This window comes from Triturus cristatus, chromosome 7 (genome assembly GCF_964204655.1).
Source record: "Triturus cristatus chromosome 7, aTriCri1.1, whole genome shotgun sequence".
Taxonomy (NCBI): Eukaryota; Metazoa; Chordata; class Amphibia; order Caudata; family Salamandridae; genus Triturus; species Triturus cristatus.
The window spans coordinates 210,121,338-210,146,562 of NC_140590.1; the positions used below are offsets into that span (position 1 = coordinate 210,121,338).

Consider the following 25,225-nt stretch of genomic DNA (forward strand, 5'->3'; position numbering starts at 1 on the left):
ACAACATAATTACACTCCACATAATACCATTAAGCACCACATAATTACACTACACATAATTACACTCTACTCAATACAACATAAATACACCCCACATAAATGCACTCTATCCCACATACCAGCAATACACATAAATGCACTATACACCATGGCATGTAATTCAAATAAGCTTAATGTCGCAAAACACCATAGGGAATCCTCACCACACAATTCAACACCACACATTTCAAATACACACCAATTAAGTCACACCAAACCACATATTATAAATACACAACACAATTCCACAACACACCACATACCTCCAATACACACTGCATATTTCCTCATAATGCCGCAAAATTTAACAACACACCACATAAATTAACTCTGCAACATGCCACTACACAACACGCAATACCATTCCACATAATTATGCATAAATAACTGCATAACACACATTCTCACGGTACATAATTCCAATATACTTTGTACAATTTAATTTCTATCCACACAATTGCACGCCACACAATTTCACAACAAACAATTCCAATACAACACATCTCTCCCTTGCACTTCTACCAACACTGGCATCTCTCCCCCACACATCCACTGCCCCTCTTTCTCTCTCACATTCCCAATACCCACTTTCATCTCACAATGCCACTCTCTCCTCTCCTGCCTCCCTCACAGGACCTGTCTCCTCTGTATATTGCCTGCTCACACATGCTACCTTCCTGTACCTTCTCACATTGGCCACTAGTCCACCTTCTCACTCACATTGGTTCACCTTCCACTTGTCCCTCTATCTCTCTAATGCACTATTTCCACCTCTCTAATGTGGTTAACTTCAGGTCTTGAAGCACAGTTTCTATCCCATGACTTTTCAAAGTGTTTATCACCCTTACCCACGCTCTCCTCCTCTTCTTAAGCTGTCTTCTGAGTACACAAAACCTCCCTCTTTATGTGTCTATGGCCTGCTCTCCCCTTCTTTCTATCTTTTTCACACTCTACTTCTGCTCCTCTGTCCCAAATTCAGTAACCACTTCCTACACAAACCGCCTATAACTCATTTTTCCTTTCTATGTGCTGCAGCTCTATTGCCATGCCACATAATTCCACTATACAAATACACAACACACCACACAAGTCCAAAACTAACAATTTCAATTAAACCCACATATTTAAACACCACACCACATACTTTCACTACACTACATTCACCACACTCCAAAACAAAACACATAGGTAAAATCATTATCATTTATAGCGACAATAACTCTAACTCTCACAAATGTGAGGCCTATTGAACGGCAAATGCTTGTTTACAATGTTCCATGTAAACAGACATTTCCTAATTCTTTCACTGGAGAAGAAAGATATGTGAGGGAACAAGGGAATAAGAAACAGGAAATATGAGAAGCAGGCTCAGTGACTCAGGGCTGGGCAAATTAATAAAAACAATCGGGTGCCTCCCTGTATCTGAACGTGAGAACATTTTATCACACCCTGTGAGCCATGAATATGAAGTACCCTCATCATGCCCCCGGGTGCATTAAGTCGTATTTAAAGCCCAGCCCTTGGGAAGCGTGCTCATTCACAGAAGAGTGGTGAAGGAGCATATCTATAACATACAACTGAAAGAAGGTAGGTTTCCTTTCACAATACTTTCACTGCTATAAAGATTTTAGGTTTTGTCATTTGTACACATTTGTTTCTCACTTTCAGGACAAAATGAAGCAATATGCCTACAACTTGGATGATTTCACCACAAGGGTTTGCCCTCTTCTGCCTTTTTTTAGCTTCCCCTTAAAACTCCATGTCAATACTTCCATTTGATTCCCCTTCTAGTTTTTTCAGCTGACTTTTTTTAAACTCCTAAGATCATTTCCTGATCAGTTGCTTCCTCGATGCCCAGTCTTCATGTTCCATGTATCCACTTCATTCGTCACTCATCATGCTCCTAATCCATCTGCTATATCTTCACTATTCCTTCTGTGTCTCCTCCCTACCACCTTCAACCATCAACATATCTTTCTTCGCCAGAATGCTTTATTCATAATTATCCAGGCATCTTCTCCTGCAGGGTAGCTTATACTCCCCAACTACCTTTACCCTCCAGATGTCCATCCCCTTGATCTTTCTGCACTGACTATGCTGTGCTTGTCTCTTCCCGATGTTCTCTCACAACCTGCCTTCTCTTATCCCCCCTCCACATCCGTATCAGCTTCATTGCCTCCTCTCGCAGTATTTACTTCATCCAAGCTTTCTCACTCTTCTCTTACTCATACTTCAGGGACTTAGCAGCTAAATATAAGTGACCTTCCTTCTCGTTCTTTCCAAAAGCTAGTAAGGGAAATCTCATGACACATTTTAATACAAACATACTTGTATTTTTCACTTAACGAGATGCATTGTCTAATGTTCTTTTACCACACCACCGCTGTCCACCTCTTTCATTTCCACCCGACTTAATCTTCCAGCTGCTTTATCTTATCACCACTGCTTTCTTCATCCATGTTACATTGGATCCTCATCTCTCAAATAAAAGTTCCCTCTTACCTTTAAAGTCATAGAGGGAGATTTTCTAAGAATTCACGCAACACAGTGCAGCAAGGCAAGTTGCTGCACTGTGTTTCGTGAATGGCAAATATATATGGTGCTATTCAGCTATATCCCAGCGCAGGCAAACTTGTGACTGCCTAGCACTAGTACAGCACTAGTACAGCCAACCTTTCACCATGCTGCAAGGGGGCTGGCATTATGGGCAGGATTGTTTTTCTTCAGGCAGTTATACCTTGCTGCACAAAAACAATCCAAAGAGGCATTTTCCTCTTTCCATACTTGATGCATCATGTATTTAAAAAAGGAATTAACCAGGAGACATAAACCTATTTCTCCTCATTATGTCTTTCTGTGGTAGGCGCACTGATTTCATGCAGTTCCAGCTGTACAAACCTCAGTAAATCAGGAATTACATGAAATCTATGGGTGGAAGCACAGGAACGACCATGCTTCTTCTATGCCACCCGTATTACTAAAAAATGTAATGCAACAAAGCACAAGCTGCTGCGTTGCATTACATTTCTTTACAAAGCCAAGACGCAAATCTTGCACTGACCTGCATCACCTTTCTCGATGCAAGGGCAGCAAAAAAGCGCAGTAAATATGGCCCTTATTCTTTTTTCTCACACTTACCTGTGTACATTTCTTCTCACCTCTGCTGGCTCCTAAATTTGGCAGAGTTTATAAAATATATTATTCTAATGGGTATTTTTGACACAATGAAAGGATACCATTATTATATTACTGCGCTGTGTAAGACTGTGAAAATCCCACTGATAGAGGATTGTGATATTTTCCCATAATTTGCAACTTGTGTGGATAAAGATTTTCTTTATAATAAGTATTTTGAAAGTGTTGCATATGAAATACCATTCATACAGGTCTCAGTATTAGTTAGTCCGCTGTGTTTGTCTTGATCCTAGTTGTTCTAGAAAGAAAAGACCATATTAGGGCACAATCCTGGAAAGCTTCGAGCAGTACCTCTTTACTGAAGAGACGTAGAATAGTTAAGTTGTTCACCAACAGAAGGATATTACAAAAATAAAATTATGGAATGTGGTTTATTAGTAGGGGTAAGAAGCTACCTACCACTAGTAATAATGCCACAATCACAATATAAGGTCCAGTCAAAGTCTCAATAAATTATTCTCTTGCACGACCCTTGGTAGCTGGCTACGAGCAGGCAGGTTTAACTTAGGTGACAGGTGTGTGAAACATTTAAAAGCAACCAATACATTAAATAAGTAAGACAGACACAACAAAAATCCAACCCCAATTTATAAAGTTAGGAAATATGTTTATGATTAAAATTGCACTAAAAGGACAAATGTCCAATGTCCAATGTATGGAACTGGAGAGATGAATGTTCAAAGAATAAACACTTTCTAGTGCCTAAAAGCAAAAAGCGTCAACTTGGCACTTCTGGTCGTCTTACACCGGCACAAAGTCAAAGTTTCATACCAACTGCGATGGAGGTAGGGTCAGATACAATAAGCGGAGGGCCCACTCAAGTTTTTACCTTCAGACTTAGTCACTTTTTTAGAGATTTTTCTCTGGAGATTGAGCGAGGCTTCTCTTCAGACTGGGTTTCAAGTTGATGTCAGCAGCTTGGCTCAGTGCGAGGCCTCGGGGAAGCCCTCAAACCCTTGCGATTCTGGAGCTTTGAGTGGGATAAACCTGAATTCCAGGCCGGGTCATGGTTCAACGTCGGTAGCTTACCTCTCTCTTTTTGCCAAAAATTCTCCAAAATTCTCCAAACATCTGGAATTTCTTCCAGAAGTACCTTTTGGGTTCCAAAGTCCCCACAACACCAAATCAAGGTTCCAGAAGCTCTGGGTTGCTCCTTGGGATGTTGGGACTACGTCTACAACAATGCCCCTGGCCAAATCCTTTTAAGTCCAGCTGAAGGTGGTCAGCTGAGTTCTTCTTGCTGAAGATGATACAGGTCTTTTACCCTGTTGCTTTCAGGGAGTCTACTCCTTCTCTTTTTAAAGCAAGGGCAGTCCTTTTTCTTCTTGCAGTTTCAGGCAGGGATCTCAGTTTCTGGGCAGCTCACCCATATTTATCCAGCAATCTTAGGTGACAAGCAGGAGGCACCCTTGAAAAATGACCAATGGGGTACAGGGTGACACTCACAGGTATGACAACTTCCTCCAAAGTGTGGCATATTCTTTTCCCAGAAAGCACTATTCTTTTAAAATACAAAATAGATAAACTCTCTGCTGGAGGTTGCGATCTGGCTAAGCCAAACTACAGACACTGCTAAGTTTCCCTAACACTCCCCTTCGAGCCCCTCTAAAAATTAATTTACTGTCTGGTTGGGGGTGCAGGAAGTGGCGGTAAACCTCTGCCTTGCCCTGTCATTTCCTCTTTGAAGACCGGTTTGGCTACCAGGTCCCCTTCCTGCCTTTTGTTCTGCAGCGTACAAATCTCCTCCCACAAAATGTCCTTTCTCTCTATGCAGGCCACCTCACACCTCATCAGAGCAGTTTGGCTCAGGCTGACAAAGGCTGACCAATCAGGAGAAGCTGCTGGAAGGCTGGATTTTAGCACAACAGAAAAACAAGTTCTATAACTTATTTTCTGTGATAGTTATAATAAATCTAAACCTTGGCAAGTTGTTGGATTTATTATATAATTTTCATACTTGGAACTATGTTTTAGCTCACTATCAGTAGTTATACTTTATTAAAGTATTCCCTTGTTAGCTGATGGAGCCATTGTGCTACAATTGGTTAAAATGAAATTGGTAGTTTTTCCCTCACCAGGGCATATAATGTATGTGCTTATACTTATAAGCCACCCTACTCCTGGGGCACCTAGCGAAGACTTATGGGATAACGTATGTGTAAAAATAAGGAAGTTTAAAACTTTGTTATTAACTTTCATTCCAAACTCCTATTTGAATATAATGCAATTTTTTAAGTTTGAAAGAAAATGTTATTAATAAAAGCAAAGGTATCCATACAGAAGTGATAACAGTAAATGCATGTCAAAACATTACAATAAATTACATCATAAGAGTGCGATAAATTCATGCCAGAACAATACAATAGATTGCACTACACAAAATGAAAACGGTCTCATTAATAAGAAGTAGGCCATTAATACATAACAAATTAAGTCATAAAGGTATTGGAGTTGTAAAGAAATCTGGGAACGTACAATGGATTCAGGGAGGTTTCAAAACCTCTTGCTGAGACGGTTTTAGCTGGGAACATTTTTTGGCACACATATCAAGGTAAAGTGTAACAGGGGACCACAAGTCCAGATGCTTCGTTGCCATCTGTATAGGGTATACAAAGAAGGTGTCCAACCTATGATTATGGCAGACTACACACCACCATGTCTTATAAGACATTTTTGTAAAATCCTTCCAATTAACAGTGATCTGCTGAAAGGCAGCCGCCAACAGCAAATCAATAATTTTAGTATTAACTGTAACATTCTCCCAGCCCGGTGAGAGACTCCCTAAGAGAACATGGGTGATAGAAAAGGGAACTGTAGTGTCAAAAATTAGATTAATTTGGGACCAGACTTGCTTCCAAAAACTGTCTACAAGTGGGCACATAAATAACATATGCAATATATCAGCTTTTGGGGAGGAGTATGACCAGCAAGTATCTGGGGTGGTAGCGAATCTGCTACTCAGAGCACTCGGAGTAAATAAAAGTCAGTTATAAACAAAGAACAGCGTTTGTGTTATGTTGGCTGCCCTGGAGGATTTAGGCAACTTAAGCCATATATTATTCCAGAGAGATACTGGCCACTAGAGCTGAAAATCTCGTTCCCAGTCTTCCTCTATTTTAGATTTCTGCCTAACGACGTCCTTCCCTTGTAAATACTTGTATATACTAGAGGCCGAGGGTTTACTCTTAAGTAGGGAGGAAAGCTGTGAAGAGGGAGTCTGGGGGGTGAAGGCATGGGACGTAGCAGATAATTGGTCAAACCTATCCAACACAGCCAACTTGAGTAAATTATATTTATGTATGAATGAGTCAGGTAAGTTAAACAGTTGTCTGAGTGAATGAAAGGGTAAAAAACTTGAATTTGAGAATAACTGGTGTATCCATATTAAACCTTTCCGACGCCAAGTCTTCCAATAAATTGGTTTATCACGGATAACTAAATCCTTATTATGCCATATTGTCGAACTCAGGAAATAATCAATAGTGTCAGGGGGAAGAGAGGGTGTAAAAGCCAGAAGTTTAGAGGTCAGTTTAATTATGGGAGTGGACACCGCCTGCGGTTTACGCGAGAAGGGAAGGTATTCAGAGAAGGAAAAAGGAGATAAGAAGAGACGTTCTGTTGTGATCCATAATGGGCAATTCTCCGAGGGTTCAAGCAACCAAAGTGAAGCCTGTCGTAGAAGGAAAGCTCTTTGATAAACCTTAAAATCGGGAAAGTAAACTCCCCCCTCTGTCTTGGGACGCATTAATTTAGCTAGAGACATTTGAGGCCTCTTTGAATTCCACAAGAATGAGTAAAGGGTGGAATTGATCTTTTAAAAGAATTTGGCAGGGATGGGAACTGGAATATTAGAAAATGTGTACATTACAATGGGTGACAGCATCATCTTTATAGTGTCCAAACGACCTCACCATGATAAATAAAGGGGATGCCACTTGGCCGCTAAGTCAGCAATTTTCTGTATACATTTGTTTAAGCATAGCGCTACCGTGCCTGATATTGAGGGAGTAACGTACATGCCTAAGTATTTAATATGGAAGGGGCTCCATGTGAAATTTGAGGCAATAAAGTCCGCTTTAAAGGTGTACTTGGTCAGGGGAAGAATCTCACATTTGTCATTATTTAACTTGTAACCAGAAATATTAGAGTAAGCCTGTATCTCCGCCAGAAAGGCAGGAATGGAGGCACTAGGGTTGGACATAAAAAGTAAGATGTAATCAGCGTAAGCAGCCAATTTAAGGTGAATGTTTACTGATTGGAAGCCATATAAATTTGGATTCTGACGTAGCTTAGAAAGAAAAGGCTCCAAGGCTAAGTTAAAAAGGAAAGGAGAAAGAGGGCAACCCTGACGGACTCCTCTGCCTAAATCAAAAAACGAGGAAATCAAACCATTAGCGAAGATAGCCGCTCGTGGATTGGAATAAAGAAGAGAGATCAAGGATACAAACTTGGGACCAAAACCAAACCAACTGAGAGTATAAAACAAATAAATCCATTCAACCCTATCAAATGCCTTCTCAGCATCGAGTGCAATGGCCGCTAGGGAGTGTTTTAAGGATGAAGATTTAGACAGGACATCAAAAAGGAGTCTTGTATTGTCCATAATAAATCTGCCCTCGACGAATCCAGATTGCTCCTTACCTAATAGATCAGGCAGGTAAGAATCAATACGTATAGCTAAGGCTTTGGAAAATTTTGTATAATCAATATTTACCAAGGAGATGGGTCTGTAGTTTTTGCAATATCTATGATCCTTGCCTTCCTTCGGTATGAGACATATGTGTGCCTCTGAAAAAGACCCTGAGGAGTTACCCAAAGTATTAAAGAAAGTTATAAGAGAATGTAACTTGGGCAGCATGAGTTTGGAAAAGTGTTGATAAAATTCTACTGTAAAGCCATCAGGCCCAGGCGCCTTGTCTTTTTTAAGTTTCTGGAGAGCCTTTGATAATTCCTGCTGTGCTAGGTCCAACTCCAGAGGGGCTAGATCCGGCAAAGGGTGAGGAGGTTTTTGGAGGTTCGAAAAAAACTGAGATAAAGAATGATCCGGGGGTTGAGACTCTGAGGCATAGAGAGATTTGTAGAAGAGAGAGAATTTGTTCAGAATATCAGCATCTTTGAATTTAAAATCTGAGCGATCGTCGTAAATAGATGCAATGTTAAGTTTATTGTGTTTGACTTTTAAGTAATTAGCTAGTATTTTCCCTGCCTTATTTTTACCCCCATAAAATTTGGCACTGGAATTTAACAAATATAGTGAGGCGTCTTCCGTTGATTTCTTGTTGAAGTTCAATTTAGCATTGATGAGAGCTGTGAGAGACTGTTTTGAATGCGAGGTATAAAAAGAGTGCTCCAGTTTTTTGATGTCCTGTAAAAGGTCTTTGGTGAATTTACTTGAAATTTTCCGCCTCTTAGCAACAAAGCCAATAATAAAATCCCTCGCTGAGGCCTTAAAAGCATCCCATATAGTTGAGAAGGGCATAGAGTGGGTCTGATTCAACACAAAAAACTAATCAAAGAATGTGGTAAAAGCGGGTCTAGGAGGAGGGCATTGTTGAAACGCCACCTTTTGGGACCTGTGACCTTAGGCACAATCTCTAGACCAATTGAAACAGGGGCATGACCTGACAGTAAAATAGGACCTATTTCCGCATGCGTAAGGGTTTATGAGAGGGAGTGGGAAACAAAAACATAATCAATTCTTGACTGAGATTGATGCGATGGAGAATAGAAAGTATACTCTCTGGTGGTCGGATTACGAAGACGCCAAGCGTCCAAAAGATTGTGCTGAGATATAGCTCGTACAAATGATTTCTGAGGTTTGTTAGGGATGTAGGTAACTCTGGAATTCCTATCTATAAACGGGTCAAAGACCAGGTTACAGTCGCCAAAATAAAATGCTCCTCCATGCAGAGAGCAACCTGTTTAGCCAACGTCGACCAAAAAGAAGGTTCTCCACATGTGGGGGCATAGACGTTGAAAAGAGAAACAGGAACACCTTTCAAGGACAATTTAACATTCAACCATCTTCCATTAACATCTGAATCTTGAGCCATTAACGAAAGCGGAAGGGACTTGCGACAAAGAATTATCACCCCATTCCGTTTACCATCACCAGGAGAGGAGAAAACTTCCCCTTCCCCTACCCAACCCCTTTTCAACTTTAATGATTCAGCATCAGAGAGGTGAGTCTCCTGCAAAAAAACAATATCCGCGTCTAGTTTGGCTAGGTCGGTCAAGATTCTTTGCCGCTTAATGGGAGAGTTTAAACCCTTAATGTTCCATGTAACCAATTTCAAGGGCATAAGCAATCAAAAATAGCACAAAATGCAACCATAAAGCAAGATTTCAGTGCAGTGGGGAGGTGAAGGAGGGTCTTTTTTTAACCTTTTCACGTTTGACTTGCCGGTTACAACAGGTGCAGGATCCATCGTCGAGTGCGCGTTCTCCTCCTCGGGTGATTGTAACTCTTCCAGTTTAGAAAATTGTGAAAAAAGTGTGGAATTTTTAATGAAAGAGCTCTGTGGTGAGGACGCACTATTGTGAGCGCCTCTTGTCCTGCCCATGAATTAAAAAGAGTGGTAGTGAAGTACAGAAAAGAAGAAACTTCCGCTTGAGGTGTGCAGTATTCAAAACTGGGTTCACAGGCGAGATATTAATAAGGGACAAGAGGTGCACTCAGTGTTTACTTTGTCAATAGGACCACCAGAGACCTCAGTCACTTAAATTAGTGCCATTTAAAACAGCTTTGAGGACCTTCCATTGATTCAACATGAAGTACCACTGACACAGCCATCACGTAAACGGATTTAAGAAGCCAGTAATTTAACAGTGTCACAAGAAAAAGTTGTGAGGAAAAACACCACACTAAATGGCGGCCACTGCAGACATCCTCACAGACTGAGAGTAAAAATCGCAATGTGGAGAGACTAGTCCACTTGAAACTTGTGAGGAAAAGATCGATTTTGCCAAAAACCAAAATGGCGGCCGCAGCGTTGCTGGAGCGTTCAAAAGCTCATTACCTGCAAAAGAAAAGGCGTTTCGTCCTACTCAGGCTCGGGTGTCATCATAAGCGGGATAGAAGTGCTTCCGCTGCAGAACCCTGCCTGCCACTTCACGAAAAACGCCGTGAAACCGGACCTCTCTGATCCGGAGCCGGGAGACCTACGTAGACGCGTCCATACTCCTTGGGCGCCTGGCCACGCCCCAATATAATGCAATTTTAAGAGCAGCCTGCATAGTAGGGCTGCCTTTAAAATGAGAGCAAGCTACACAGTAGTGCACACTAACTACATTAAATGTGCTGGGCCTCTATAACTACATGCCCTACTCTATACTATGGAACTACAGGTAGGTTGTAAGTACCAATTGTATTAATACATAATTACCTTGTACTTTGATTCAGGGCACAGGCCCAGGGTCTGGTTAGCAGAGCCCATGGTACAATCAGAGTCAGAAAACTAGCATCTAGTAGTCAAAAGGGGAAACAGCATTTACAGCGTGGAGGAAACCATGAGTTCCATTATCACACAAGTATTACTATGCTTGCCTTCAACACATTTCCCTTGAACCCGCATATGCGTAGTAAAGGCAGTCAGCGCTCTAGATTTAAAGTGGATGGGCAGGGGGTGGGAGGTGTTGGAGACTTGGAGGGACTACCTCCAATTAATTCCTGAGAATGGAAGCAACAGGAAGGATCGGGATGCGGCTTGGTGATTGGGTCTGGGGGCTGAGTTTTATGGATCGGGGAGGGGGACTCGGGGTAGTTTTTAGAGCTGGTTTAAAGGCTCAGAGGGGGGAGACTTGGGTGTTTTTAATGCTGGCATCATGGTAGTTTTTAGGGCTCAGGGCAGGGGGCTGGGTTGTATATAGGGTTGGGTTCGGGGTCGGTTTTAGGGCTGATGGCCGGTTTAAGGCCTCAGGGCAGGGGTGGGGGTTAGGGTTTTTTAGGGCTGGGAGCTCGGTCATTTTTAGGCCTGGGTAAGGGGTTTTAGGGCTCAGGGCAGGGGAACTAGGGTTTACTCCTTATCACGCATATGCCTTACCAAGTCCTACCTTTACAACTAAAATCATTGTAAAGGCATGCTTGGTAAAGGCATGCGTGGTAAGGACGTGGATGTGGTAAAGACTGCGTTTTTAAGGCATCAATATAATCACATGCATGGTTTTGTCATGCAACCAGTCAAATTTGGGGCAAGCAGTGGGGTGGGGGCACTTTAAAAAAAGCCCTGGTTTCCATAGGAATCAGAAGAGGAATACTGTATTTGAAGTAGAACACTTATAAGGCATTAGGAACAATATATTGCAGAGAAGATGCTTTTTGCCAAGGGCTAGCATTCAAGCCACACGTATTTTTACCATGTGAATGAAAGAAACCTGTCAATATGTTTACCTGTAATAAAGCACACACAATCTTCCGAAACAAAAAAAAACCAAATAAGCAAATTAAAATTTCATAATGTCAGTAAACGAAATACATCAAAGAACACTCACTGTCTCTGAATTGCAAACTGCCCAGCATGTCACTCCAGCAATCTTACAAAAAGAGTACTTAAGCCACAACACCAAAACCGAAACGGAACACAAATTATACAATTTCATCATCAACAAAATGGGATGGACAAGATAGATGCCAGTTCCAATAAATGGCAACGGATGGAAAACACATGAAGTGGTACGACTCAAAGAAACTTGTACTTATTGTACTTTTTTGGGCTTTATGATATGAGGAGCTAAAAGGTTAAAGCTATCTCTAGCCAGACCTAAACAAGACACCACTGGAGGAGAGAAATTGCTGGAAAAGTAGGATGCATAAACATCCAGTACTATAATAAAAGAATGCACTAAACTTAATCTGTTTTGTAACTGCAAAAGTGAGAGTCAAGGAAGAGATGAGAAGTTGCAATCATGAGTGAAAGGCTGCATAGTGACCTACATGTTTGCGTAAAGATGCTATAGTCTCGAGTGGCTGACACATTAAACTCTCCAACACACCGAACTTCCTGAACTTTCTTCTCTCTCTTGCAGGACAGCTTGAATTTCAGAATGGCGAAGAGAAGTTGTTTCCTCCTTGTGCTGGTAATAGGTGAGTGAACCCCACACTGAAAGGCAGATCCTAGAGAAATACTTGAATGAACCAATTGGTGTTTGGAGCATGTTGACTCCCATCTCTTGCTCCTCGTGAATTGCCAGAGGGGCTTAAAAACTAAAATACCAACAAAGAACACAGTTCCTAAATGGGTTTGATTTAGAATAACTACACCTTTTGCATAATGGAAATTATGGATATGTTTACTGATTAGGTTAGAAAAGAAGGTGAGATGTCAGAGACAAGCCAGTTTATTGAGGATATATTGTTTTCTGGAATCTGCTGTTTTCACATTGTCTCATATTTTTTACAATGGTAAAGTCAATGTCAGTTTGCACATATGCAATAATCACCTTAGGTTGGTCACCATTTTCAATTTTGGTTTTCAACAGCTTGATCCAAGAGATGGCCATTTGTGTTTAGTGGAAAGGTGAGAACAGGATCCCTCTCTTAAACAGGCCCTTCTGACGTTCCGTGGCGCAGAAGCCTGCGTGATATTTTTCAGGCAGCACTGAGCCACTTTTTTTGGCTTAATGCTGCCTCATAAATATCAGTCCCTTTAACGCAGTGTTCTGCGTTAAAGGGGCGTGCAATGGGTGTTGCTGGGGGACTTGCCAGCAACATCCATGGCCTTTTGACACTGCCCCAGATGTACGAGAAATCGTAAATCTGAGGCAGCGCCAAAAGCTTACGCCTCCCCAGGGGAGGCGTAAGGGAGGCGCAACGGGGAGAAATATCTTTATTTCTCCTCGTTTTTCCTTTTTCTATGTGTGCTGCATTCTGCAGCACCCATGCAAAGAGGAAAAACCTCTTGTGATTATTTTTTGTACAGAAAGGTTTCCCTTCCTGTACAAAAAATATTCATCCCCGCAACGCAGGCACCCTTGCACCATGGTGCAGAGGTGCCTGCGTTGGCGCAGGCAGCCCATTGTGCGCCGGCGCAGGGAAAAAGGACAGGAATGCGCCGCATTTTATAGATATGGCGCATCCCTGCCCTTTTCTTTTGCCGTAGGGAAGCGCAGCAGGAAGGCCTGCTGCGCTTCCCTACGGCAAAACCTCATAAATCTGCCCCTGAGTGCATACCTGGGACCAGGAGAGAATGGTCCTAATTTGAGAGAAAAAAGCGAATTTCTTCTGAAGATAAATAGGAATTTCCTTGTTGACCCCATAATGGGAAAGAAAAGGTCTTTGAAGAGGATTCTTTTTTGTTACTGACAGCCAATCCAGTTAGCCTATTGATGGGAAATATGTTCTCTTAGTTCTGAATGTCTGGAAGGATATATGATCAGGTTCAGATTAGGAAGCTCAGTATTATGGTGCAAATTGCCAGTGAGACCGGAGATTCTGGTATTTCCAGTGTGTCACATCAATATAGATTGTGACTGGCAGCCTATGCATACTGGTGTACTTATGTAGCACACATTTAGCTCAGGAGCAACAAAGTATCAAACAAGGGGGAAAACCCAGGAACATGATTCAGAATTGCTTGTATTAAAGCAGATGGAGAGTAGAGTCCTGTTGTGTGGGGCAGAAGTGATAAAAGGGCGAATCTTTCAATGCAGAAGGGTTGGAGCAGTTCTGAGATTGCTTACATTGAATGTGATAATGGCTTTATGGTGAAAAACATTTTCATGGGATAGTGTGTTAGCGGAAGAATTCCCTGGATTGCACGGCAATCATTAAATTGCCTACAACATTGTCTCCACCCTCCCTATTCATTTTGATGCTCTCGACTCCAAAAAACGATGTTCTGCCTTTTTCACCTTTTCATTGTCTACTGCCCAAACCAAAAAGTCCATGAAATTTGGTATTATTACTTATGGGGTAGAGCAAGGATGAGTACCACAAATTTAAGTAGCTAGGGGCATATTATCAAGACAGGCGATAAAATTATCGCCACTTTAGCGGCAGAAAACTGCAGCTAAAACGGTGATAATGGACTTGATAAAATGCTCTATGGAATTCCAATTGAAGTTCAGGTTAGATGTCCTTCACATCTAACATGGGCTTCAATTGGAATTCCATAGAGCATATTATCAAGTCCATTATCACCGTTACTGCCGCTAAAGCGGCGTAAATTGTATCGCCTGTCTTGATAATATGCCCCTAAGATCTTTATGTAGACATTAGTTGAGCAGGAGCAAAGCCATAAACCAGTGATCCATCACACCCACCAAACCTGTTTTTTCCCACCTCCATAAAGAGTTAGGTAAATTGCGGGGTAACTGTTGAAGCAGCCTCTTCTGTCTCTGCTAGTGGTAACCCCTAACCCAGTGGTGTGCCTTCCATAGGAACAGTGGGTAACAGTGAAGGTCACCCAACACCATCGAGGGGGGACTACAGACACTAATTTTTCCTGCCTTTGCATGCCATATGAGGCTTGGTGAATATGGTAATGGAAAATTTTAAGTGCCCCTCACATGCAGGGAAACTTCCTGTCCACTGGAATATTTACTTTTGTTTAAAAGAAAAGAAACTCTTGCTGTAAGAAAGAGCATTATTAATTGAGGTGGATGTCAGTCGACCACAAGGAATACAGCTACATATCTGTCAGGATAAAACATAGTTTAAAGAGTTCAAACCTGGGCTCAGCCCCTGGTAGATTTGGCACAGAGAAGACAGACTTGCCTTAGGAAAATGTTTAAAGTATTTAGCAGCAACAAAACAGTTATTTCGAAACCCAAGTCAATAAAAATATCACAACTGCCTTCTGAAAAGAGGGAACAAATGTAATGAGCAAATAGACGAAAGTCCAAGACTGTGCAAAAAGATACACTTTCTCACACATCCTTTGAGATTTTGTTTTTCCTGAATAAAAATGTGGGTCAAGAAGACCCTTTAAACATGATACCCACTCAGCAAGGTGTTCACACAGAATCTTGGAACCAAAAATATTGTAGGATGATATAGTGTGTCCAGAATATAGAGGACAAAATTATCACAAAAGTAAGTTTCTCTGGGTAAGTAAAGTTTTACTATATATAACTCCACATAGATGTACCTTGACGATATATATATATCTTCAAGGTATGTAGATATGGAGTTAAGAATAGTTAATCTATACTTACCTATTTACACTAACCTTTTCAATATTTTGTTCCTCAATATTTTTGATATGATATTCTGTCCACAAGATATTTTTGGTTCTGATATTCTGTCAGTGATCCCTCAGCTAACGTCCCTGCATTGAAGGGAGCCACTGTGGTACCAGGGAGATCTCAAGAGGCTTTTAAGAATCTTTAACCTCTTGGGTGCTATTGAAGTGACCTCCGTGTCAAGAGTGCTCCCCAGGTTACTATTTATGTGGAAGACACATCAAAGTGCTTGGAACATGTGTAGCAGCTGTTGTATGCGGCTTGAGGGCCTACCTTGTTAACCCCCATGGGTTGGAGCAGGAAACTGTCCTGCTGTAGTACAGGGGTGTTTGACAGGCGTGCAACAGTCCAATGATGTCACTTGCTGGACCAGCACCCAGGAAATGGCTAATAAGCACAGCATTCCAATGGTATCACTGTTTGCCTGCAAAGCACCCGGTGATCACAGTGGATGTGGTAACCTGGTGCTTTCACTAGACACCAGGGATACATTGTTTGGTTGGTGATCATCCCCAAGGGAGGGTTTGAAAGCCCACAAGCAACCAGGGAAGTCAACTAAATAAACAAGCATTGGCATAGCCAATAGATCTAGCCTTTGGGACCTTATGTGTTTAGCCAGAACTTTTGGCTATGTTGTAGAACATTGTGGCTGCTGTGCATCATGCTGAAAAGTTATAATAAAAAGTGTTAAGCATTTTTGTTACTTTTATACAAACCAAGACGACATTATATACAACTGAACAACCTGATTAATAAATGATTTTAACGTAAAAAATGTCTTCTAGTTTTTGTGTAGTTGCACTGCTTACAACTTCTTCCTGCCTGTTCTCATGTTTGATTGTTATAATTTTATTTGTTATGGGGGAGCGGCACATAAATAACGGGGGAGTGGAGGTTGGAAAACAGTAATTTAATTAGAACATGAGCAGTGGACGAACACTGGGGGAGAATCAACAGATCCCAGATTCCGAGAGCAGACTGACGTGATGCTTAGGTGATGTTTAGGTGATGCTTAGGTGTGTGTAATTATGTGGCACTGAGTGGTAATATGTAAAGTGTATTTATGTTGCATTGAGTTGAGAGTAATTACATGGTGTGTAATTATGTGGTACTAAGTGGTATTATGTGGAGTGTATTTATATTGCATTGAGTAGAATGTAATTATGTGGCGTGTTATTACGTGGCACTGAGTGGTAATATGTGGAGTGTATGTTGCATTCAGTAGAGGTTAATTATATGGCGTGTAATTATGTGGCACTGAGTGGTATTATGTGGAGTGTAATTATGTAACATTGAGTAGAGTGTAATTATGTGGTGTGTAATTTTGTGGTACTGAGAGCTATGTGGAGTGTATTCATGTTGCATTGAGTAGAGTGTAATTATGTGGTGTGTAACTATGTTGCACTGAGTGGTATTTTGTAGAGTGTATTTATGTTGCAGTGAGTAGAGTGTAATTATGTGCCATGTAATTATGTGGCACAGTGGTATTATGTGGAGTGTATTTATGTTATGTGTAATTATGTGGTACTGAGTGGTATTATGTTGATTGTACTTATGTTGCATTGAGTAGAGTGTAAATATGGGGTGTGTAATTATGTGGCACTGAGTGGTATTATATGGAGTATATTTGTGTTGCATTGAGTAGAGTGTAATTATGTGGTGTGTAATTATGTTTCACTAAGTGTCATGATGAGTGATGCTGTGGTTGTGCTGAGTGATGCTGTGGTTGCACTGAGTGATGCTGTGGTGCTGCTGAATGATACTGTGGTGCTGCTGGGTGATGCTGATGTCATACTGTGACCGATCACCCTTTTAATACACATTAAAGTGACGAGAAGTGCAGGCATGGGATGAATTTAATATTAATATTTTATTTTGCAATAAGAGCAGTTTACAATACCTAGCTTGTTTAATTATTTTCTCTCTCTCTCTAGTGCTAACAACAATGCTATGGATTGGAAACTGTGAAGGTGAGAAAATGTATACATTTTTGTTCTCTTACTTATGTTTCAAGGTACACGGTTTGCTTTGCACATTTTGAGTAAATTGTTTTACTTTCTAATTTACTGTCTGTATATATGCACCTATTTGTGAGAATTATATAGTGGCAGACTAGCTATCAAAACAAGGGAATTTTGTCCAAGAAAATATTTTAGATTACTAATTTAGACAAACTAGTTTCTGTTCTACATATAAGAGATAAATCACTGAATAAGGAGTCTGACAAAACTACTTGAGATTTGGATGTTGAGTAGGGCTTGGTAATTAAATGTGGTTGATGAAGAAAAAATAGTTTTGGAATTATCTTTATCTGGATTGTTAGTGTTTTTTTAGTTGCGCTTCTTCACTTGAGGCAGGACAAAAGGGCATGAAGTTGTTATGAGAAGATGGCTTGGTGCAACGAAGCATTGGGTATTTGCAGTGGGGAGTGACAAAGACCCCTCAGAGATTGACTGCTGCGAAGAGACACTTGCTTCTGTTTGGGACTCCGCTGATAATGATTTTGGTCTCTGAGAGGAGCTGCCTGTGCATGGTTCAGAGATTCCTCCATGTTCTCTGATCTTTCCTCACCTATCTTTACCTCAATTTTTCCATTGTCATCCGGGATGCACTTGATGTTGTTGAGCTTCTGGCTGTACCTTGATGCAGTGAGTTTTTTTTTCACGGCTTTAGATTGAATGCAGCAATGGCATCTGCCATGGTCAGGGCTGTGTTTCAGTAGGGATTCCACATCTGCATAGGATATTTGTCAGAGCGACGCAGATGACGTCCATGATGTTCAACTTGGCTTTAGCAGGCAATGATGAGCAGGGAGATTCAAGTGCTGGTCATCAGATCAAGGGAGTCGTAGCTGATGCTTTGCCAGGAAGTTGAGGTTTCTAGTGAAGATGTTTTTGAAGCTGGTGGATACTACTACGAATAGGACACAAACATCTAGGTAGAATTATGAGTTACCGCTGAAATGTAAAACGCTAAATTGACAAGTGAATTGTCATGTTTATGTTATAATGGGAAGTGACTTAATAACAGTTTGAAAGTGTTAAAGACTGGTGTTGTTTGTGGGTGCATGGCCATGAAGTGTGGTGGATGACTCCAATTCTCCAACATGCTCTGTAAGGACAGTTGATGCACTGGATGCTGCAGTCCTAAGGCCCCAGAAGATAAAGGACATAGAGAGTGGATGGGGTCAGTTAGAGTTCCTTAACCAAGACGTTATTCAGCTTATTTCCAGTGATGTTGTCAACCAAAACGTGCATGAATACAGAGCATGCATTCATTATCAAGAGCGCACTGTGCACTGAATGCACGTGTTGTGAATGGTTAGAAGTGAGATGTGAATGGTTTGTGCTGAGTAGGATGGGTGGGTGTTATTTTGTAATGGATGCAAAGACATAAAATGCTGAAGATTGTGCAGTAAGCTTTACAAGTCAGGCACAGGATGACGCTGTAAAAGGATCCTGAGGTCTGAGCAGAAAGCACAGATGTTCTGTCCCTTCGACATAACATAAAATTTGACTATGAATGCACACTAGACTCAGTGAGGTGAGCCAAGACAGAGCCTAAGAATTATATTTAAAGAAAAATGCATGAGTTTAAATATATCCAACGCCTACTTTTCACTAGGCGTTATCTGGATTTTTTCAACCTTAATGCAGCATCATGTCACTAACAGTGATATTCTAGAGTGGGACTGTTTGCGGTCAGTGAAACGACATGAATTTTTATAATTTCTGTAGACATGCACACTGTGGACTCAAACTGCCCTCACCATGCACTGCTTATGAACTCACATAAGACCTCACATGACATTACTCATAACATGTTCTATGAAATCATTAATTATATCACAGGCGACATCTGAAATGACATTTTTAATGACATTACTGTGCATGGCACGTACACAAGTTATAGTTACATATATCTGGTACATTTTAATGTATGTTTTTAAGGTAAAATGCTACGTTTTAACCTACATTAACCCCTAACTATGACAGTTTAACCTTTGTTTTTTTTCAGTGAATTCACATGTATATATAAATGGGCAAACATTTTTCTTGAATGTTTGCCAGCATGTTTGCATGCTTGTTGTAAGAAATTGGGTTACCCGTTGAGGGGGGAGGAGTGAAACCCTGCTCAAGCAGCAACCACAATTTTTCTCAGGGTGAATGTGGAGATGAGGTTCCTGGTTGGCAGAGGTGTGCAGCCAGGCCAGACAGGAACCACCACTCTAATTGAGGGAAAGGTAGGTACTCTCTAAAAGATAACCTGTGCACACCATATGGTAACTTGGCAAAGAGCAGTCAGGCTTATTTAAAAAGGCAATTTGTAAAGTATTTGTGCAACACACATAGACAGTAACACAATGAATACACCACAAAATGACTTCTCACAAGTTTAGGAAAATAGGTTATTATATCATAAACAAAAGAAGACCAAAACAACAAAAATTCAATGTATAGAAGTTGAGATATTGAATGTTAAACGAATAAATGCAGTAAGGTGCCTAGAAGCAAGTAGCGCTAAAAGGTTACATCAGGCCGCCCTGGACCAAGACCAAGTCAAAGTTTGGACCGATCGTGATGGAGCGCTGGTCTGCTACAAGACCCACACAGGCCCCGGTGTGCAAAGTACCTTTCCTGGTCACAAACAACAAGATGTGTGGATGTCGAGACCTGCGAGATGAGTCAATCCTCTCAACGCAGGGAGGCTATACATCAGTCCCGATGACAGATGCCGGTATCGAGAGGCGTGAAGAGATGTGCCAGATTCAACCACACAGGGGATATGTCCATCCCACCAAGCTACAGCGGCATCATCACATTCTTTGAAGCATCGATCTCTGGAGGCAAAGTGCTGGATCCATGGTGATGTGCAAATTTTAGTCCTGCAACTGGGTTGCACGCAGACAGGAGGTGGGTCGAAATTCATGTTGCAAGCATCTGGGCTACTTCCAGTGAGACAGGCACAGGAGCAGGGGTAGAAACTTTTAAAGCCATGAGTCTCAAGCAACAGGAGGCAAGCTAACAAGCCCTTAGTCCAGCTCTCCTTCAGCAGAGTCAGAGAGCAGCAGTCAGCAGGGCAACCAACAGAAAAGCAGGCCTTCCTGATCAGCAATTCAGTTGAGTCCTTTATGCAGCACAGCAGTTCTTCTGGCAGAGCTTCCAGTAGTGTCTGATTTTGGGGGGGTCAGAGACCCAAAAGTGTCTTTGATGTGGGGTTGACTACAAAGCATCTCTCTTAAGTGCACAGGTATCCCTTTTAAACCAGTCCAGCCTATCTGTGGGGGGTAATCAGTCCTATGTGTAGGGACAGGAAAATGCCTATTCAAGTGAACTGTTAGTAGGGGTGGGCGGAATTTGCGGAATTAACCTTCGCAAATTATCGCGAGAATGTTTAAAATTATCGCAAACAAGCAGAAATATCGCGAAGATGCGGAAGTTTTTTTCCGGCATGTTCGCGCGATTTTCTGCATGGTTGCGGGTCGCCAACTTACCCATGTGGCTGCTTGCGGGCGCGGCCATCTTGTTTTGAGTTGTTCTCGCGGTGCATGATCGCGAGAAGAAAGACGTGATCGCGCGACGCATGACGTCACTGCGGGCGCGAACTGTCGCGAGACAGCGCAAATGGCTAAAAACAATACAACATCTCATGGAGAACGCGACCGGATCAAGAAAACTTGTCGGCGAACGCAGGGATTCAGGTAAGGCGATCGCGCGCGCGCGAGAATGTATCATTTTACAGCGCGAGCAAGAAACAAATATCGCCAAGCTGCGGAAACCGGAATTTTTGACATTTTCGCGCTCTCCGCGGAACGCAAAAATGTCAAATTATCGCAATTTCCGCGAACGGAACGAAATTTTTGCCCAGGCCTAACTGTTAGCCCCTCCCTTCCATCCCGACCAGGAAGGGCCATCTGACTGCAGATGTATGTTGATGGGTACTCAGACACTCCTACTCTTCCTGTGTTGTGACTGTCTAAAGGGAATACACAAAGGTTATCTGTCACCCAGCCCAGATGTGTTTTGGAGACATACAGAAAAGCACACAGAGTTATAAGCACAGAGAAATGTCCACTTTCTAAAAGTGGCGTTTCTTAAATAGTAATGTCAAATCCAACTTTACCAGTTAGGAGGATTTGTCATCACCCTTCCAAACACATGAAACATGAAAATCTACTCCTCTCTGATCAGGAATTGCAGCTTAAAAGTGTATTAAGGAATTCCCAATGCTGGCCTGTGAGAGGGGTAGGACTCACAGTAGTGAAAAATGAGTTTAGCTGTTAAATAATGCATGGTCTACCTTTCAGTTACACAGCACCCTGCCCTTAGGGCTACTTAGGGCATACCTGAAGGTTGGCTTATATGGAATAAGAAGGGTTTTAAGGTTTGACATGTAGTTTTAAATGCCATGTCGAAGTGGCAGTAAACTGCACACACAGGTCCTGTAAGGGCAGGCCTGAGACAGGTTTGAAAAGCTACTTGTGTAGATGACACAATCAGTGTCTCACTATTTGTCTTACAGGCCCTGAATATGTTATACCACTTTACAAGGGACTTACAAGTAAATCAAATATGCCTATCAGGTAAACACCAATGTCACCATGTTTGTGGGAGAAGCACATGCACTTTAGCATTGGTTAGCAGTGGTAAAGTGTTCTAAGTCCTAAAGCCAACAAAAAGAGTTCAGCAAAAAGAGAAGTGGGAAGGCAAAAAGCCAAAATTAACCTGTGCTCAACCCTCGGGTAGCTTGGTACAGAGCAGGCAGACTTGGCTCAGAGGCAATGTGCAAAGTATTTGTGCATCTCTTCCAACAGTAACACAGTGAAAATACACTACAAAAGTAGCCTACAACTGAGTTAGAAAAATAGAGAACACAACAAGACACAACAAAAATCCAACTAGTAGTACAGGAGTAGTACAGGAGATATTCAATTTAGATGTTAGTAAAAGAAAAAGTGCCAAAAGGCGTTAAGTGCCAACTGTGGATATCTGGTCATGCTGGACCAGGACTAAGGGCCTAATTTATATCTCAGCTGATGGGTTACTCCATCACAATGGTGACAGATATCCCATCCGCTAAAATATAAATCCCCTTATATCCTATGGTATTTATATTTCGGCGGCCGTCTGCCAAGATCTATATCAGGCCCTAAGTCACAAGCTCATCCCAACTTCAATAGAGCGTGGGCATGCTGCAAGGACCCAGTTAGATCATCTGAACAGAGTAATTAAATCCTAGTTTGGTGAACTTAGCAAGGATCCACGTTGAAGATGCATCATGCAGCTTAAGCGTTGCGCAGGTTCTGAGATGTGGCGAGGCAGCAGTGCGAGTTTCTGCATCATCATCGAGGATACCTTCAACCAGGGCTTGCAATGCAAAGTCCAGACTTAAAGTTGCCTTGTGCAGTCTGGGTGATGCTTCAATACTTTGGAGCTACGAGGCTGCGATGCAGAGTATGGCTTAATTGTGGAGGCTGCAGTCGATGATGGATATGAGGACCTGCACTGATGATGCATCGCACAGCAGTGGTTCAAATGCAGCAACGGGCTATGATGTGGGTCTTGTTGATAGTTCTAATCCATACAGTAAAGGTGTAGTGTTCGTTCTGCCTGTGGCTGCTCAGTGCAAAAACAACAATTGATGGACAGAATGCAGAACAATGGCATACATTCACCCCAGTACAGAGATCTGGGCCTAAATCCATCATTTTTTTGCTCACCATGCCATTCCAGTTTGAACCCAGCCATATGCAAATCAGTCTTGACCCTGTGCCCCATGGGAACAGTCCAGCCCGAACTGCCAAGCCAGGTCCTCCCTGGACTGGAAACAAGCATCCTAGGACCAGTTTCGGGCTTTCAGCCCTCGTCAGCCAGGATAGCTTGATTCCAGTGGCATGGAGAGCACGGGACTCACGTCTGAGCATACCCTTCCCACTCGGGGTGACAAATACAAAAACAACAATTGATGGACAGAATGCAGAACAATGGCATACATTCACCCCAGTACAGAGATCTGGGCCTAAATCCATCATTTTTTTGCTCACCATGCCATTCCAGTTTGAGTGCACACAGCAGATGAGAAAAGTATACAAATAAGTGATGGATGGAATGCTTGAATTAATCACAGCCACTGTTAATTACTTAGGGCCGCATTCCAATCCGTTGTTCTTTTGCACAGTCTGTCACCTTAGTTTAGACCCATCTATATGCAAATCAGGCCTGACCCTGCTCCTGGTTTGCTTGTGTTATGTTCAGGGAGGACCTGGCTTGGCAGCTCAGGCTGGACTATTCCCATTGGAGCAGGGTCAAGAGTGATTTGCATATAGCTGGGTCAAAACTGAGGTGGCAAGGTCTGCAAAATAACGATGGATTTTGATGCGGCTCGAGTTAGTACCATTGGCTTAGATGAATTAAAGTATTTTATCCATCACTGTTTTGTATACTAATTGTGTTGCCCTAAGTGAGACGGGTATGCCCAGACATGGGTCCCGAGCACACTGGTACCATGCTGCTCCTGGCTGATTAGTCCATAGCTAGAGCTGTGTTCCTTGCTTTCCAGTTTGGGGAGGCATGGCTTGGCAGTGCAGGCTAGACTGTTCCCATCGGAACAGGGTCAAGACTGATATTCATATTGCTGAGTCCAAACTGAGGTGGCATGGTATGCAAAATAACGATGAATTGGGATGCATCTGAGTGATTACCAGTGGCTGATTTTAATTTGAGCATTCCATCCATCACTGTTTTTTATACTAATTATGTTGGCATAAGTGGGATGGGAATGCCCAGAGGTGTGTCCGGTGTGCACTGTGTCAATGGAACAAAGTTGTACCCAGCTGATGAGCCCATAACTAGGTCAAAATTGGTCCTGGGTTGCTTGTGTTCTGGGTCAGGGAGGACCTGGTTTGCCAGTTCTAGCTGGACTATTCCCACTGGAGCAGGGTCAAGACTGATTTGAATAAATCTGAGTTCAAACTAAGGTGGCATAGTGTGCAAAATAACATTGGTTTGGGATACAGCCCCAAGTTATTGCCAGTGTCTGGTATTAGTTCAAGCATTCCAATCAGCACTGTATTGAATGCTAATTGTGTCTCCCTAAGTGGGGAAGGGATGGGCAGAATTGGGTCTCCTGCCAATTGTGCCACTGGAGCCAAGATATACTCAGCTGACGCACCCATAACTAGGAGGAAACCGGTCCTGGGTTGCTCTTGTTCCGGTTCAGGGAGGACCTGGCTTGGCAGTTCAGGCTGGAATGTGCCCCATTAGATTAGGGTCAAGACTAATTTGCATATAACTGGGTTCAAACTGAACTGGTATGGTGTGCAAAATAACAATGGATTGGGATGTGGTCCCAAAAGATTACCAGTGACTGAGATTTATTCAAGCATTCCATCCATCTTTTTTGTATACTAATTATGCAACAGAGGAGATACATTGGTTCCACTGGATCCACAGGGGCTTGCAGAGCACTTTAGGCCCACTTCCAAGGATCCAGGGCTGGGGTGGCACCACTTCGAAGTGTAGACTTACAGATGGTAGAGTCCAGGTGCATGTTCGTTGGAAGCCTGTTATGTCACTGAGGCTTAAGATCAGGAGGCCAGCCACCTAGCCCTTGGAGTCACTCTGGGTTCAAGAGATGTAGGTCCAGTCCTTCTCACTCAGGTGAGAGGACAGCAGGTCAGCACAGCAAGGCAGTAGCACAACATTGTAGTAGTCCAGCAGGGCACCAGTTTGGCAGAATGGCAGTCTTTCAGGAGCTAACCAGCCCTTCTTCCTGGCAGAATAGCTACAGGCCCAGAGGTGTATTGAAGTGG

At 42.3% G+C, this 25,225-nt stretch overlaps 1 protein-coding gene and 1 long non-coding RNA gene across 3 annotated transcripts in view; both read left to right on the forward strand.

The window, feature by feature from the left end:
- Window positions 1-1,507: 1,507 nt before the first annotated feature.
- The window catches only part of LOC146809230 (von Willebrand factor-like), a 180,347-nt gene continuing 156,629 nt past the window's right edge, over window positions 1,508-25,225 (forward strand). For both annotated transcript variants that reach the window (XM_085616047.1, XM_085616046.1), the window contains exons 1-3: window positions 1,508-1,626; window positions 12,259-12,316; window positions 17,349-17,384. In XM_085616047.1, coding sequence (XP_085472173.1) covers window positions 12,277-12,316; window positions 17,349-17,384 — 76 coding nt within the window. In that variant the 5' untranslated portion in view covers window positions 1,508-1,626; window positions 12,259-12,276. The remainder of the gene's footprint in view (window positions 1,627-12,258; window positions 12,317-17,348; window positions 17,385-25,225) is intronic.
- Window positions 19,649-22,352, forward strand: LOC146809231 (uncharacterized). The gene is made up of 2 exons (XR_014966381.1): window positions 19,649-20,754; window positions 21,296-22,352. It is a non-coding gene; the product is annotated as an uncharacterized LOC146809231 (long non-coding RNA).